At 65.9% G+C, this 15893-nt stretch overlaps 2 protein-coding genes across 6 annotated transcripts; one reads left to right on the forward strand and one right to left on the reverse strand.

Annotated features, from left to right (window-relative positions):
• The first annotated feature begins 1494 nt into the window (after nt 1-1494).
• On the forward strand, nt 1495-4975 carry LOC141478273 (transcription factor NF-E2 45 kDa subunit-like). The gene is given in 5 exon segments (XM_074167377.1): nt 1495-1516; nt 2984-3175; nt 4518-4556; nt 4559-4722; nt 4724-4975. Coding segments are annotated over 5 exon segments (669 nt in total).
• A 3620-nt stretch (nt 4976-8595) lies between these two features.
• Nucleotides 8596-15809, reverse strand: HNRNPA1 (heterogeneous nuclear ribonucleoprotein A1). 5 transcript variants are annotated; one of them, XM_074167369.1, is made up of 11 exons: nt 15715-15809; nt 13232-13348; nt 12808-12954; nt 12507-12717; nt 12323-12415; nt 12120-12212; nt 11741-11812; nt 11369-11542; nt 9368-9490; nt 9198-9260; nt 8596-9011 (listed from the first exon to the last, which is right to left on the reverse strand). In XM_074167369.1, exons 1-10 carry the CDS (start codon nt 15727-15729, stop codon nt 9205-9207), a joined length of 1101 nt encoding a protein of 366 aa, XP_074023470.1. In that variant the 5' UTR covers nt 15730-15809; the 3' UTR covers nt 8596-9011; nt 9198-9204. The 5 variants fall into 5 exon arrangements, with proteins under 5 accessions (XP_074023470.1, XP_074023468.1, XP_074023472.1 ...); XM_074167367.1 differs by having other exon boundaries at nt 11369-11812; XM_074167371.1 differs by lacking the exon at nt 11741-11812 and having other exon boundaries at nt 8610-9011; nt 15715-15807.
• Between the last annotated feature and the right edge of the window lie 84 nt (nt 15810-15893).

Below are 15893 nucleotides of genomic sequence, written 5' to 3' on the forward strand. Positions count from 1 at the left end.
GTGGGGGGACACGGGGTGACACAGGGGACAGGCAAGGGCAGGGACCCCCGCCACCCTCAGCGTCCCTGGGGGTGTGTGGGGCGGGGGGGGGGTGTGACACCGTCCCTTGGGGTGTCACCGGAGGAGCGGTGCCACTGTGGGGGGGTGTCAGCCACCCGGATGCCCGAGTCCCCCGCGGGGGGGGGGGGGCGGATGCCCTGGGCCCTTCTGATAACGCCTGGCGGAGTGGGGGGGGTGTCCCACGTGTCCCCCGTCTGTCCCCAGGGCCCCGGGGCTGGCAACCGCCGGTGGCTTCCGGATGCCTGGGTTCCCCAGGGGGAGGACGGGGGGACAAGGGGGGGGACGCAGCGGTGTCCCTGTCGCTGCCGCCCGCTCCCTGTGCCCCCCAGGCGTCCCCATGTCCCTCCTTCCCCCATCCCCCTTATCCCTTTGACCCCACTGGCATCCCCATCCCTGTCCCCATGTCCCCTGGTTTTGTCCCCATGCTCCTTCTTTCCCCATCACTGTGTCCCCATGTCCTCCTTTTGTGTCCCCGTGTCCCCCCTTCCCCTGTCCCTGTGTCCCCTTGCCCCCCATAGATGTCCCCATGTCCCCCTTTCTCCTGTCCCAGTGTCCCCTCTTCCCCTGTCCCTGTGTCCCCTTGTCCCTTTGACCCCACCAGTGTCCCCACATCCCCTGTTTTTGTCCCCATGTTCCCCCTTCCCCTGTCCCTGTGTGCCTTTGTCCCTGTGACCCCAAAAGTGTCCCCTTGTCCCTTTGACCCCACCAGTGTCCCCATCCCTGTCCCCTTGTCCCCTGTTTATGTCCCCCTTCTGAGTCCCCACGTCCTCTGTTCCCCTGTCCCCATGTCCCCAGCCCACCACCATGTCCCCTCTCCCTGTCCCCCCACACTTCCCCCCCCGGGTTCCTGTCACCCCCCTCGTTGTCCCCAGCGTGTCCCCGGGGCGGGCACCCGGTGGCAGTGGGCGGGGGGGCCACCCTGGGGGCTGGCACTGCCGGGCCTGTCCCGTGTCCCTGCGTTCCCACATCCCCTGAACACAGACACCAGGTGGGTCCCGGCACCATGGGGCACACGCGTGTGCAATGGGGGGGGGGGTTGTCAGGGCCTGGCACACGTGTGTGCCCAGGGATCGGGGTATCAGTACACACATGTGCCCAGGGGGGGATCATGCATGTGGCCGGGCATTGGTGTGTTTGTACACGCGTGTGCCCAGGGATAAGGGTATTGGTGCATGCGTGTGTCAGGGATCAGTGCACAGGTGTGTTCAGGGAGGGTGCACATGTGTGCCCAGGTGTTAGTGTGTTTGTGCTTGTACTGGTGCACGCGTTTGCCCAGGGATCAGGGTATCGGTGCACACGTGTACCTGGCGTAATCGCACAAGCGTGTTCAGGGAGGGTGCACGCGTGTGCCTGGCTGCCAGAGTACACGTGTGCCCGTGTGTTTGTGCTTGTGCCGGTGCACAAGTGTGCCTGAGGACCACAGTATCGGTGCACATGCGTGTGCCTGAGGATTGCGGTATCGGTGCACACGCATGTGCACGGGGATCGGCACATGAGTGTGTGCAGGTAGGGTGCCAGGGCAGCAGAACACGCGTGTGCCGTGTGCGGGTGTGTTGGGGCTTGGGCTTGTGCACGCGTGTGGCCAGGAGTGTGTGCGGGTGCAGGGAGGGGGACAGGCAGGGAGTGGGTAGGGGGACAGACAGGGGGTTCAATCAGGGGGTGCAGGCAGGGAGCGGGCAGGGGGTGCAGGCAGGGAGCGGGCAGGGGGTGCAGGCAGGGGGTGCAAGCAAGGGGGTACAGGCAGAGAATGGGCTGGGGGTGCAGGCAGGAGGTGCAGGCAGGGGGGACAGGCAGGGAGCGCAGGCAGGGGGTTCAATCAGGGGGTGCAGGCAGGGGGGACAGGTAGGGAGCAGGCAGGGGGTGCAAGCAAGGGGGTACAGGCAGGGAACAGGCAGGGAGTTCAATCAGGGGGTGCAGGCAGGGAGCAGGCAGGAGGTGCAGGCAGGGGGGACAGGCAGGGAGCAGGCAGGGGGGTGCAGGCAGGGGGGTGCAGGCAGGGAGCGGGCAGGGGGGACAGGCAGGGGGTGCCCTGTCTGGGCCCCCGCTCAGCCCCAGGTGGAAACGGCCCCAACGGCTGCGGTGGGTTTGGGGGGGGGGGGGACAAAGGGGTGTCACCCCCACCCACCCTTGTCACCACTGGGGGACGATGGGCACTGCGTTATTGCTGGGAGAGCGGTGACGGGAGGGTGACGGAGGGGGTGACACGGGGTGACAGGAGGTGGTGATGGGGGGGGTGACACGGGGGGGTGACACAGGGGGGTGACACGGGCGGGAGACGCCGGTTGGTCTTTGTGCAACGTCTCGGTGTTGAGCAATGGGGGTGGCGCAAGGCGGGCGGCGCCCGGGGGGCACCCATGGGTGGGGGCACCCACCCTCCCACACCGGGGGACACCCCACATCCCGGCCCCTCCCTGCTGCACCCCGAAAGCAGAAGTGGGGGCCGGAAGGGACCCAGGCGTCCTGCAGGGGGGGTGTCAGTGGGTGCCCCCCACCCCCGGGGACAGGCGATAACCCTTTATCTGGGGCGGCAGGAGGAGGCGGCACCGCGGCTCCAGAATGGGGGACCCCGAGGTGAGCCCGGGGGGGGGGGGGGGGTCGAGCTGGGGCTGGGGGTGGCACTGGGGGGCATAATGGGGTGACTGGGAGTTGTCTGGGGCCCTGGGGACCTTGGTGGGTGTCACCACGGGGAGGCTGGGGGGGGGTTTCTGAGGGTGACTTGAGGGGTCCGGGGGGTGTTTCAGGGGTCCCCGGGGGTCCCAGGGCCACCGGGAGGGATTGGGGGGGGGGGGGGGGGGGAGAGCTCTAGGGCCCGGGGAGGCCCCTGGGGGGAAATGGGGCGGGGCCAGAGGCCACCCGCAGCCAATCAGCGTCAAGGAAGCACGTTGTCCCGCAGACGCTGGCTGCGCTAGGGGGGCTGCGCTAGGGGAGGTGGGAGGGCGGGGCCTGTCCTTGGCCCCGCCCCCGCCGGGCCCCGCCGAGGTGGAGCTCACGTGGCAGGAGATCCTCTCCCTCAGCGAGCTCCAGGTAAGCCACGCCCCTCCCGAAACCACGGCCCCCTTCGCGCTGCTGGGTCCTACCGCCCCCTGCCGGCCGCCGCACCCCCCGCACTACACCCGTGACCCCCCCCACGCCAGCCTCTGGGACCCCCCCCACCCCACCCCACGGGAGACCTTCCACTGCACCCCCCTTTCCCCTGGAAGACCCCTATTTAACACACACACACACACCCCCCTTCCCTCTGGGAGACCCCCCCCAAACTGCACCCACCTCCCCTTGACATCCCTGAGACCTATTGTACCCCCCCCATTGCACCCACCTCCCTCGGACCCCCCCCCATTGCACCCCCTTCTCCCTGGGAGACCCTCCCCCCACATTGCACCCACCACTTCCCCCTGGCACCCCCTGGGATTCACCCATTGTACCCCCCCCCACTGCACCCCCCCAATTCCCCTCCGCATGGGTGACCCCCAAACTGCAGCCCTCTCCCTCTGGGAAACCCCCATGGTACCCCCCAACATTGCACTCCCCCCCCCCGAGCACCCCCCTTCCCTGCACCCCTTTCCTCCTCAGAGACCCCCGTTTTACCCCCCCATTGCACCCACCCCATCCCCCTGGGAGACCCCCCTAATGTACCCCCCCCAGCTGCATCCCCTCCCCCTGGGACACCCCTTTTGTACCCCCCACATTGCACTCCCCCCCCCCCCCCCCCCGGGTCTTCCCCCTCCCCTGCACCCCCATCCCCCTGGGACACCCCTATTGTACCCCCACAGGACACCCCCCTCCCCTGGGAGACCCCCCCCACTGTACCCCCCCTCCCCCCGCGATATCCCTATTGTACCCCCCACATTGCACACACACACCCCCCCCCGAGCACCCCCCCTTCCCTGCACCCCTTTCCTCCTCAGAGACCCCCATTTTACCCCCCCATTGCACCCACCCCATCCCCCTGGGAGACCCCCCTAATGTACCCCCCCCGCTGCACCCCCTCCCCCTGGGACACCCCTATTGTACCCCCCACAGGACATCCCCCCTCCCCTGGGAGACCCCCCCCACTGTACCACCCCCCCCCCCCCCCGCGACATCCCTATTGTACCCCCCACATTGCACACACACCCCCCCCCCCCGAGCACCCCCCCTTCCCTGCACCCCTTTCCTCCTCAGAGACCCCCACTGTACCCCCCCACTACAGCCCCTTCCCCCTGCAGCCCCCCATTGCCCCCCCCCGAAACCTCCCATCACCCCCTCCTCTCTCCTCACAGGGCCTGGACACGGTGGCCGACCCCCCCTTCGACCCCCCCTTTTGTCCCCTCCCTCCCCCTCCCCCTTACACCCCCTTCCAACCCCCTCCTCCCCCCCCCCCCTCCTCCTCCTCCTTCCCCTTTCCCCTCCTCCTTTCCCCAACCCCCCCATTCCACCACCTTTCCCCGGGGAGCCCCTGAGCCGGGGGGGTCGCGGAGGTGACCCCCCCCGGAGGGCGCTGGCCCACTCCTTGCCCTGGGCCCGGAGGCCATCGTCAACTTGCCCGTGGAGGACTTCAAGGCGGCGCTGGGGAGGGCCAGGCTCTCGGGGCCCGAGGTGGCCCTGGCCAGGGACATCCGCCGACGGGGCAAGAACAAGGTGGCGGCTCAGAAATGTCGCCGCCGCAAACTGGAAGCCATCGCGGGGCTTGCGGGAGGAACTGGGGAGACTGGGACGGGAACGGGAGAGGCTGCTGCGGGCGCGGGGACAGGCGGAGGTGGCCTTGGGGACGCTGCGTAGGGACCTGGCCGCCGTCACCGCCCAGGTGCTGGGGGCTCTGAGAGAGGGGGACGGGCACCCCCTGCCCCCCGAGCTGCGCCCCGGGAGCGACGGGGGGCTGGGGGGGGACACTGGGTGCTCAGGGTGCCATTCTGTACCCCACAGCACCCATGGGTGACCCCTGCACCCCAAGGGAACAGGGGGGTCCTTGGGTGTCCATGGTGCCACCCTGCACCCATGGGTGACCCCTGCACCCCAAAGAAAGCAGGGGGGTCCGTGGGTGCCACCCTGCACCCCACAGAGCCCCACAGCACCCATGGGTAACCCCTGCACCCCAAGGGAACAGGGGGGTCCTTGGGTGTCCATGGTGCCACCCTGCACCCATGGGTGACCCCTGCACCCCAAAGAAAGCAGGGGGGTCCTTGGGTGCCACCCTGCACCCCACAGAGCCTCACAGCACCCATGGGTAACCCCTGCATCCCAAAGGGAGTAATGGGGCCCTTGGGTGTCCATGGTGCCACCCTGCACCCCACAGAGCCCCACAGCACCCATGGGTGACCCCCTGCACCCCAAAGAAAGCAGGGGGGCCTTGGGTGCCATCCTGCACCCCCCAGAGCGCTACAGCACCCATGGTTGACCCTTGGGTGCTCAGGGTGCCATCATGCACCCCACAGAGCCCCACAGCACCCATGGGTGACCCCTGCACCCCGAAGAGAGCAGGGGGACCCTTGGGTGCTCAGGGTGCCATTCTGTACCCCACAGCACCCATAGGTGACCCCTGTACCCCGAAGGGAGAAGGGGGCCCTTGGGTGCTCAGGGTGCCATCCTGCACCCCACAGAACCCTACAGCACCCATGGGTGACCCCTGCACCCCAAGGGGAATAATGGGAACCCTGGGTGTCCATGGTGCCACCCTGTACCCCCCAGAGCCCAATGGCACCCATGGGTAACCCCTGTACCCCATGGGGAATGGGGGGCTTTGGGTGCCATCCTGCACCCCCCAGAGCCCAAGGGCACCCATGGGTGACCCCTGCACCCCAAGGGGATCAGGGAGGGCTTTGGCTGCTCAGGCTGTCATCCTGCACCCCCAAAAGACCAAGGGCACCCATGGGTGATGTCTGCACCCTAGGGGGAGCAATGGGGCCCTTGGGTGCCATCCTGCACCCCCACAGCCCCATGGCACCCATGGGTGCCCCCCAAAAGCCCAGGGGCACAGCCAAGTGCCTGCACCAGGTCCTGCACCCCGCAGTGTCCCCAGTGTCCCCCACATTCCCCAGTGCTGTGCCAGGTCCCCGTGTCCTCTCCCCGCCGCAGGTGACACCCTGGGGACACCCCGTCGCTGCCACCCCTGTAAATAGACAATAAACCACCCTGGAAGGGGCCATCACCTCTGCCACCTCATGTCACCCATGGCCTCCTGTCCCATCGCCCTGGGGTGACACATTCCTGCCCTCTCCTGTCCTTCTCTGTCCCCCCCAAGGCGAGGAGGTGTCCCTGTGTCACCTCCCCCGCCCCGTTACTCCGGGGTGCCACATACCCGTCAGCCCCACGGCTGCCTGGTCACCTCTGGGTGACACCTTGTCCTCGCTCTGAGGTCTCCCAGCCTCGACTGTGTCCCACCTTCTCCCCCCCTTCCCTGTCCCCCTCCTGTCCTCTCCATCCCTGTCACTTCCCCAGCCCTGTCCTGCCCGCAGTGCCACCCTGTCCCCAAAGCACATCGTGTCCCCAGCCCTCATCCCCATCCTGTCCCCTCCATGGCTGCTCCAGCCCCTCTACCCTTGTCCCCCGTTCCCATCCTGTCCTCATCCCCATCACTGTCCTGTCCCAGTGCCACCCTGTCCCCTATCCCCCCTGTCCCCTTCACGGCTGCTCCATCCTCTACCTTTGTCCCCTGTCCCCTCTGTCCCCAACCCCATCCCTGTCCTGTCCTAGTGCCACCCTGTCTGGGGGACAGATGAGCCCCATCTCCATCTCGTCCCCATCCCAGTGCCATCTTGTCCCCCAGCCCCATCTCCATCCCCCTCCTGTCCCCCCCACAGCTGCTCCCTCCCCCTCTACTCTTGTCCCCTATCCCCATCCTGTCCCCTCCATCTCCATCCCTTCCCCATCCCTGTCCTGTTTCAGTGCCATCCTGTCCCCTCCGTCCTCTACCTTTGTCCCCATCCCCGTACCCTCTGTCCCCATCCCTGTCCTGTCCCCAGCCCACCCTGTCCCCTCCGTGGCTGCTACATCTCCTCTACCCTTGTCCCCTTTGTCCCCATCCCTGTCCTGTGCCACCCTGTCTGGGGGACAGATGGGCCCCATCTCCATCCTGTCCCCTCCATCTCCATCCCGTCCCCATCCCAGTGCCATCTTGTCCCCCTGCCCCATCTCCATCCCCATCCTGTCCCCCCCCACCCCAGCTGCTCCATCCTCTCTACTCTTGTCCCCTTGTCCCTTCTGTCCCCATCCTGTCCCCTCCATCTCCATCCCTTCCCCATTCCTCTCCTGTCCCACTGACACCCTGTCCCCAGCCCCAGCCCTGTCCTGTTCCTCACCCCCATCCTGTCCCCTCCACAGCCACCCCATCCCCTCTACTCTTGTCCCCTCCATCTCCACCGTCCTGTCCCAGTGCCACCCTGTCTCCTCCATGGCTGCTACATCTCCTCTACCCTTGTCCCCTCCTTCTCCATCCCTGTCCTGTGCCACCCTGTCTGGGGGACAGATGGGCCCCATCTCCATCCTGTCCCCTCCATCTCCATCCCGTCCCCATCCCAGTGCCATCTTGTCCCCCTGCCCCATCTCCATCCCCATCCTGTCCCCCCCGCCCCAGCTGCTCCATCCTCTCTACTCTTGTCCCCTTGTCCCTTCTGTCCCCATCCTGTCCCCTCCATCTCCATCCCTTCCCCATCCCTTTCCCTGTCCCAAGTGCCACCCCCTCCCCAGTCCCATCTCCATCCCCTCTGTCCCCAGCCCCATCCCTCTCCTGTCCCAGGGCCATCCTGGCCCCATCCCCTCTGCCCCCTGCCAGCTACTCCACCCTTGTCCCCAGCCTGTCCCCTCCATCCTTGTCCCCCCCATCCCCTCTATCCTCGTCCCCATCCTTGTGTCCCCCCCCCCCCCCCCAGCCCCACAGACGGGACACACTTACAAAAATACCCTTTTATTTACAAGCCCACGGCCCCCACGGCAACGACACCTCCCAGGCGCCAACGGGCCCCCGGGGGGGGCTGCAGGGAGGGGGGAGCCATCGGGGGAGGGTGTCACCTCTGTGTGTGTGTCCCCCAAATGCCACCACTGTCCCCCCCCTCCTCGCTCACCTCCGCCGGTGGCCCGTGGGCTCCTTCTCCCTTTGCCGGTGGCTCCTACAAAAAGCGAAGGCCGGAATTAGTGACCTGGGAGAGGGGGGGGTGTCTGGAGGTGGGGGGGGGGACACAGGGACATGGTGGGGGGGGACAAACAGACACAGAAGCTGCTCTTACCTAGTGTGTCCCCTGCCCTGCGCTCTGCGGTGCTGCCGGGGGAGGGACAAGGGGGGGGGACAACCTGGGGACAATGTGGGGTGGCCTGAAATGTCAGGGGGGGGCAGGGGGGGAGGGTAGAGGGGGCTTGGGCAAGCCTGAAATGGGGCGGGGGGGGGGGCAAAACAGGGCTGGGGGTGGCTGTGTGGGGCAGGATGAGGGGGGGGGGAAGGGGGGGCAAGAGCCTGAACTCGTCTGTGCCCCACTACCGAGCCCCCAAAGGCCCCACAACCGAGCCCCGAAGTAGCGGAAAGGTGCGAAATAAGCTCTTCAAATTAAAACTAAATTAAAAATAATAATTAATTAAAAAAAAAAAAAAAAAAAGACACATTTATTCAGCGTCATGTTTGTGTTACAGGTAGCGATCGACAGCACGGGCGCGCAAATAAAAGCGGGGCCCCCCCCCCCTCCCCCGGGGGGGGGGGAAGGCCCCGTCGGAATGCTTCCACGGCACGGAAAAAACTAAAAGAACCTGGTGTACAATTAGTCACAAAACACAGTCCTGGGTGGCGAAGGAGACGGCTGGCTGTCACCGCAGGGGGGGGGGGAGGGAGGGGGGGGGCCACAGTCCCCATCGTCGTCGTCGTCATCGTTGTCCCCGTCCCCCCCCCCTCCCTGCCACGGCTGTGAGTGGCCCGAATTCCCAACTGGTGTCACCTGCAGCTCCCCCCCCGTCCCTTCTCTGGCTCCTCTCTCCCGCTAAGCTTGGTTTTCCTGTTGAACAATACGGAATATGAAGTTAAACTAACTGCGCCCCCCCCCCCCTCCCCCCCTTCAAACTGATTTCAATTTGATTTTAGGGCTATTTGGTGGCTTTTTGTGCCATTCATTTTAAGTTTTTTTCATTTATATATTTTTTTTCCTACTTACTTATATTTTTTCTTGATTTTTTTAACTCACCTGGGTGTTAAAACCTCCTGCCGCCCCCGTAGCTGCCGCCGCCGCTCGAGCTGCCGTAGCCGCCTGCGGGAAGGAAGGAAGGGGGTCAGAAAAAACACCCTGGGGGGGGTGGGGAAAAAAGATTTGGGGGCCACATTCCCCCCCACACACACACCCCTCCCGATACTCACCACCGCCGTAGGGCCCCGAGCTCCTGCCCCCGAAGTTGCCCCCCTTCATGGGGCCGAAATTAGAGGACTGGTTGTTGTAACTGCCAAAATCGTTGTAGTTCCCCCCGCCGCCAAAATTGCTGCCTGGAGGGGGGGGGGGGGGGGGCAGAAAAAAAAAAGGGAGAGAGAGGGTCAGTGTGGGGCAGGGGGAGGCACCTGGGGATCTGGGGGGGTGGGGTGGGGTTTAATGGGGAGTCTGGAGGGACCCCATGGCTGGTGGGGGGGGGTTAATGGGGAACGCAGAGGCCAAAGGGGGGGTTAAAAGGGAGCCTGGGGGGACCCAGGAGATTTGGGGTGATTTAAAGGGGATCCTGGGAGCACCCCAAGGCTGGGGGGGTGTTTAATGGGGAGCCTGGAGGCACCTGAGGAATTTGGGGGGGGTTTAATGGGGAGCCCAGAGGCAAGGGGGGGGGTTAACAGGGAGTCTGGAGGCACCTGAGGAATTTGGGGGGGGTTTAATGGGGAGCCCAGAGGCAAGGGGGGGGTTAACAGGGAGTCTGGAGGCACCTGAGGAATTTGGGAAGGGTTTAATGGGGAGCCCAGTGGGACCCAGTGCTTAACTGGGAGCTGGGGGGGGGTAAGAGGGAGCCTGGAAGCTCTTGGGAACTTGGGGGGGGGAGGGTAATGGGGAGCCCAGAGGCACCCAGGAGACTTGGGATGATTTAAGGGGGGCCCTGGGGGTACCCCATGGCTGAGGGTGGTTTAATGGGGAGCCTGGCAGGACCCAGGGTGGGGGTTTAATGGGGAGACTGGAGGCACCCCATTTCGGGGGGGCGGGGGGGTTTAGCAGGGAGCCCACGGGCACTGGGAGCTTTGGGGTGATTTCACAGGGAGCCCAGAGATGTTGGGGGGTGGGGGGTTAACTGGGAGCCTGGAGACACCCGAGGAATTTGGGGGAGGGGTTCAACTGGGAGCCTGGAGGCTCCCCACTGTCAGAGTGCGGTTAACAGCGCACCCCATTTTGGGGCGGGGGGGGTTTAAAAGGGAGCCCACGGGCACTGGGAGCTTTGGGGCAATTTCACAGGGAACCCAAAGGCCTCCGGAGAGGGGGGGGACCTGGGGGTTTAACTGGGAGCCTGGAAGCAGCTGAGGAATCTTGGGGGGGGGGTGGGGGGGTGGGTTTAATGGGGAGCCCAGAGAGACCCAGGAGACTTCGGGCGATTTAAAGGGGACCTGGGGGGCACCCCATGGCTGGGGGTGTTTAATGAGGAGCCCAGAGGTACCCAGGGGCATGGGGCAGGAGATATTTAACGGAGAATGTGAAGTCACCCCACTGTCAGACTGGGATTAACTGGGAGCCCCATTTCGGGGAGGGGGAGGGAGCTAACAGGGAGCCCACAGGCACTGGGAGCTTTGGGGTGATTTCACAGACAACCCAAAGGAGTTGCTGGGGGGGCGGGGATTAACTGGGAGCCTGGAGACTCCTGAGGAATTTGTGGGGGGAGTTTAATGGGGAGTGTGGAAGCACCCCATTTCTGGGGGGGTGGGGTGTTAACAGGGAGCCCACAGGTACTGGGAACTTGGGGTGATTTCACAAAGAACCTAAAGGCCTTGGGGGGGCAGTTTTGCTAAAAACTAAAGCTCCTTGGGGGGAGCCTGGAGTCACCCGAAGAATTTAAGGGGGGTTTACCTGGGAACCTGGAGATACACGAGGAATTTGGGAGGGGGTTTAACTGGGAGCCTGGAGATACACGAGGAATTTGGGAGGGGGTTTAACTGGGAGCCTGGAGTCACCCGAGGAATTTAAGGGGGGTTTACCTGGGAACCTGGAGACACCCGAGGAATTTAAGGGGGGTTTACCTGGGAACCTGGAGACACCTGAGGAATTTGGGGGGGGGGGGGGGGAGGGTTTAACTGGGAGCCTGGAGTCACCCAAGGAATTTGTGAGAGGGTTTAACTGGGAGCCTGGAGTCACCCCACAGCCAAGAGAGGATTTAGGGGGCTGGGGGGGGGAGCTCTGACCTGTGCCAGCTTCAGAAAGGCCATTCCGCACGGCCAACGCAGGTCCCCGTGCGGGACGTCGTCCTCCGCTGCCGCCACCGAAGCCCCCCCCGCCGTTATTATAGCCGTCGTAGGTGCTGCTGCCGCCGTAGCCCCGGTTGCCGCCGGAGTAGCCGGGGCCGCTGCCGCCGTAACCTGAGGGAGAGGAAGGAGGAGGGCGCTGAGGTGCGAGGGCCGCCCCGGGGGGGGGCACGTGGGGGCCGGGCTCCGGGTTCGGCAGGGCGGTGGGCTCCGTCCGGTGTCTGGGCCGGGCCACGGGGCCGGTTGGCGTCCTCGGCGAGCGGCTGGGCGCGTTGGCCGCTGCCCGTCGGAGAAATCCCGCTCTGGCCTTACCGTCATTGCCAAATCCATTATAGCCGTCTCCGCCGCCGCCATAACCGCCACCGCGGCTGCCACCAAACCCACCTGAAAAGAACAAACCGTTGTGGTTCAAATCCATCCAGGCGGGGCCGGGAGATTTAGAGCTGCCGGAGATAAATCAAAAAAAAAAAAAAAAAACCAAAAAAAAAACCAAAAAAAAAACCCCCCGTTTGGGACAGCCAAATCCCGGTGTGGAGGGAGGAAGAGCGATGGCTCCGGCCGGGCCGAGAGCCGGAGCGGTGGCAACCGAAGCGGCGGCGGCGTTTTGGGTTAGTTTTTTGTGCTGCGTCTGGAGCCGGCGGCGTCCCCTGGGGCTGGCAGCCGGGAGGGGTCCCCCCCTCGAACCACTTACCACGGCCCCCGAAGTTGCCGCCGCGACTGAAGTTGTCGTTACCGCCGAATCCGCCTCCGCGGCCGCCGCCGAAATTCCCGGAGCCGCTGCGGCCTAGGAGAGGGGGCGGAGGAGGGGGACAGCCTTTAGGAACAGCACAGGCAGCGGGGTCTAGCGGCAGCTCGGGGCAGGGGGGGGCCTGGGGGGTCGAGCCGCCCCCTCACCTCTCTGGCTGGCTGAGGCGCTGGCCATCTCCTGCTTCGAGAGGGCTTTTCGCACCTCGCAGTTGTGCCCGTTCACAGTGTGGTATTTCTGAACTGCAAGGAAAGAAACGGGGAGAATTTAGGGGGTGGGAGGGCACAGAACAGGGTGCCCCCCTCTCCCTTTGGGCGCCCCACCGGGACTTACTAACGATCTTGTCGACGGAGTCGTGGTCGTCGAACGTGACGAAGGCGAAGCCCCTCTTCTTGCCGCTGCCGCGATCCGTCATGATCTCGATGACTTCGATTTTGCCGTATTGGCCAAAATAGTCTCTCAAATGATGCTCCTCCGTGTCCTCCTTGATGCCACCCACGAAGATCTTCTTGACTGTGAGGTGGGCGCCGGGCCGTTGGGAGTCCTGCGGGAAGGCAAAGGTGTGGGTCTGGGGTTGGGGCACCCCCTCATTGTCCCCCGTAAATCCCCCCCCTTCCCCCAAGTTCCTCCCTACCTCTCTGGACACGGCCCTCTTTGGTTCAACAACTCTGCCGTCCACTTTGTGCGGCCGCGCGTTCATGGCGGCGTCGACTTCTTCCACCGAGGAGTACGTGACGAAGCCGAAGCCTCGCGAGCGTTTGGTGTTGGGGTCCCTCATCACCTGGTGGGGGGGAACACAGAGACACGTCAGGGCAGGGCACGAAGCCCCCCCAGAAGGCAGCATCCCCCCTCCATGGGGACAGGGCTCCTTTCCCTCAGCTCCTCTACCCCTCACAGCCGCCTTCCTCTTTACCCACATCATTACACCCCAAAACCCATCAGCGTTGGGTGTCACTGAGGGCTGTGACTTGTCACCCACCCCCCCAGGGAGGTGTTTGGGATAGAGAGGAGGGTGGGAGGGTATGGAAAGGGGTTTGGGGGGGGGGGGTGGTCCTTACCACGCAGTCGGTCAGGGTACCCCATTGCTCAAAGTGGCTGCGGAGACTCTCGTCTGTGGTTTCGAAGCTGAGGCCGCCGATGAAGAGCTTGCGGAGCTGCTCGGGCTCCTTCGGAGACTGTGGGGACACAAGGCGGGGGTAAGGGGGGGCCAGAAACCCCTGTCGCCCAGGTACAGAGATGCTCTGCCACCCCCAAGCCTCCAACGTTCCCCCCTCCAGGACTGCCTCACACCTCCACAGATCCAGAGAGGCCCTGACACCCCAAAATCCCCCCCCGCTCAGGACAGCCTTGCACCCCCACAGCTCCAGGAAGGTCCTGTCACCCCAAAATCCATCTCCCCCGAACTGCCTCGCACTTCCCCACAGCTACACGAAGGCCCTGTCACCCCAAAATTCTACCCCACAAAGCTGCCTCACACTCTCCCAGATCCAGGGAGATCCTGTCACCCCAAAATCCATACACACCCTCCCCCCCCCGACTGCCTCACACCCCCACAGATCCAGACAGGCCCCTGACACCCCAAAATCTGCCCCCCCCCCCGGGGCTGCCTTGTACCCCCACAGCTCTGGAGAGGCCCTGTCACCCCCAGACCTCCCCCTCACTGGACCCACTGCACTCCATCATATTTGGCTTCAGCCCCAAAGAGGGTTTGGGGGAGCCCCCTTCTGTATGGGGCCTCCCCGCCCTCCTCCAGTCCCGGGGGGGGGGGGAAGCCCCCATTTAGGGGCTTGTCCAGGCCCCCCAAGACCCCCGAGTGCCAACCTGTGGGGCTGTGCAGGCCCCAGGGAGACCCTAGGGACTCCCACCTCCATTTACGGGGTTGACCAGGCCCTGTGAGCCCCCAGCTCCAAACTGTGGGGCTGCCTGTTCCTTCACAGGGCCTGAGACCCCCCAACACCAATCTATGGGGCTATCCAGGCCCCAAAGGGACCCTCAGACCCCCTTGTCCCATCTGTGGGGCCGCTCTGGCCCCAAAGGAAGCCTGAGCCCCCCCTCAGACTGAATCTGTGGGCCTGCCCCGGACTCAAGGAAGCCCTAAACCCTCCCAGGCCCCATCTCTGGGGCTGCCCTGGCCCCAAAGGGACCCTGAGCATCCCAGATCCCATCTGCGGGGCTGACCAGGACCTAAATGGCCCCTGAACCCCCCCCCAGGACATATATTTCAGGCTACCAATACCTTCCCTCAGACCCCATCTTTGAGACCATCCAGGTCTGAAAGAGACCCCTGAGACCCCCCCATCCCTCATCTGTGGGGCCACCCAGGCCAGAATGGGAACCCCGGGACCCCCCAAGGCCCCATCTGTGGGGCTGCTCTGGCCCCTGAGCCCTGACTGGCCCCATCTTTGGGGACACCCAGAACCTAAAAGGCCCCCGAGCCCCCACCTTTGGGGCTACACGGCCCAAAAGGGACCTTGAGCCCCCTCCCCAGGTGCCATCTGTGCGGCCGCCCTGGCCCCTGGGTCTCCTCATTCCTCATCTGTGGGGCCAACCAGATCCTAAAAGGCCCCCGAGCACCCCCACCTGTGGGGCCACTGAACCCCTCCATCCCTCGTCTGTGGGACCACCCAGGCCAGAATGGGAACGCCGAGCCCTCCCAGGCCCTACCTTTGGGGACACCCAGGACCTAAAAGGCCCCCGAGCCCCCACTTTTGGGGCTACACAAGTCCAAAAGGGACCTTGAGCCCACCACACCCCCCCCCCCCCGCCCCAGGCGCCATCTGTGGGGCTGCCCTGGCCCCTGGGCCACCTCATCCCCCATCTGTGGAGCCACCAAGGCCCCATAGCCCCTCCAACCCTCACCTTTGGGGCCACTCAGGCCCCTGAGCTCCCCCCCCCACACACACCAGGCCCCATCTCTGAGGCTACCAGGGCCCTGAGCCCCCAGGCCCCATCTTTGGGAGCCCCCAGGCCCCATCTTTGGGATCTCCCAGGCCCGAACAGGACACCGAATCCCCCGCCATCCCTCATCTGGGGGGGGGGGGGGGGGGCACTAGGGCCTCGCATCCCGCCCCCCCCCCAGCCCATCTACGGGGTGGCCGAGATCTCCATCGGGGCCCGGTCCCAGAGGTCTTCCCCCCCCCCTTCCCCCCCCCCCCGCCCCAACCCCGACCTCCGCCCTGCGCATGCGCGGCGGCACCGCGGCCGCCATCGCCCACCCGAGCACAAAGGCGCGCACGTGGCCCCGCGCGCGCGGGGCGCCGCGGCGGGGAGGGGAGAGGGAAGGGGGAGGGGGGAAGGGGGGGGGGGGAGAGAAGAGGCGAGCGGGCGCGCGCGGGGGGGCTGCGCATGCGCCGCCCGGACCCCCCGGCGCGCGACCGGCCGCCGGCGCCTGCGCGGTGGGCGGCGGGCGGGCGGCGCGCGCAGGCGCGGTACGCGCGGGCGGCCCGCGCGGCGGCGAGCGGGGCCGGCGGGGGCGGGGAGGCCGCGGCGGGCCGCGGGGGCCGGCGGCGGGGCGGGAAGGCCGGTTCGGCGGGGCCCTTACCTCGGACTTGGCCATGGCGGCGGCGCGGGGCTGGGCGGGCGGGTCGGCGGGCGGCTCCGCGCGCGATGCTGCCTCCGCGAGGCGCCGACACAGAAAGGGGCCGAGCGACGCGAGCGCCGCCGCCTCACTCCGCCGCCCCCGCTGTCCGCCCGCCCCCAGGCCGCTCCCATTGGGCGGCC

This window comes from Numenius arquata, unplaced genomic scaffold (genome assembly GCF_964106895.1).
Source record: "Numenius arquata unplaced genomic scaffold, bNumArq3.hap1.1 HAP1_SCAFFOLD_1159, whole genome shotgun sequence".
Classification (NCBI taxonomy): domain Eukaryota; kingdom Metazoa; phylum Chordata; class Aves; order Charadriiformes; family Scolopacidae; genus Numenius; species Numenius arquata.

Excerpts from the sequence above, each read along its gene's own strand:
- HNRNPA1 (XM_074167367.1), bottom strand. Across the intron at positions 12,955-13,231 it reads GTACCCTGACCGACTGCGTG|GTGATGAGGGACCCCAACAC; the intron begins GTAAGGACCACC and ends CCCCCCCACCAG. Across the intron at positions 9,261-9,367 it reads CTCGGGGCCCTACGGCGGTG|GCGGCTACGGCAGCTCGAGC; the intron begins GTGAGTATCGGG and ends TCCTTCCCGCAG.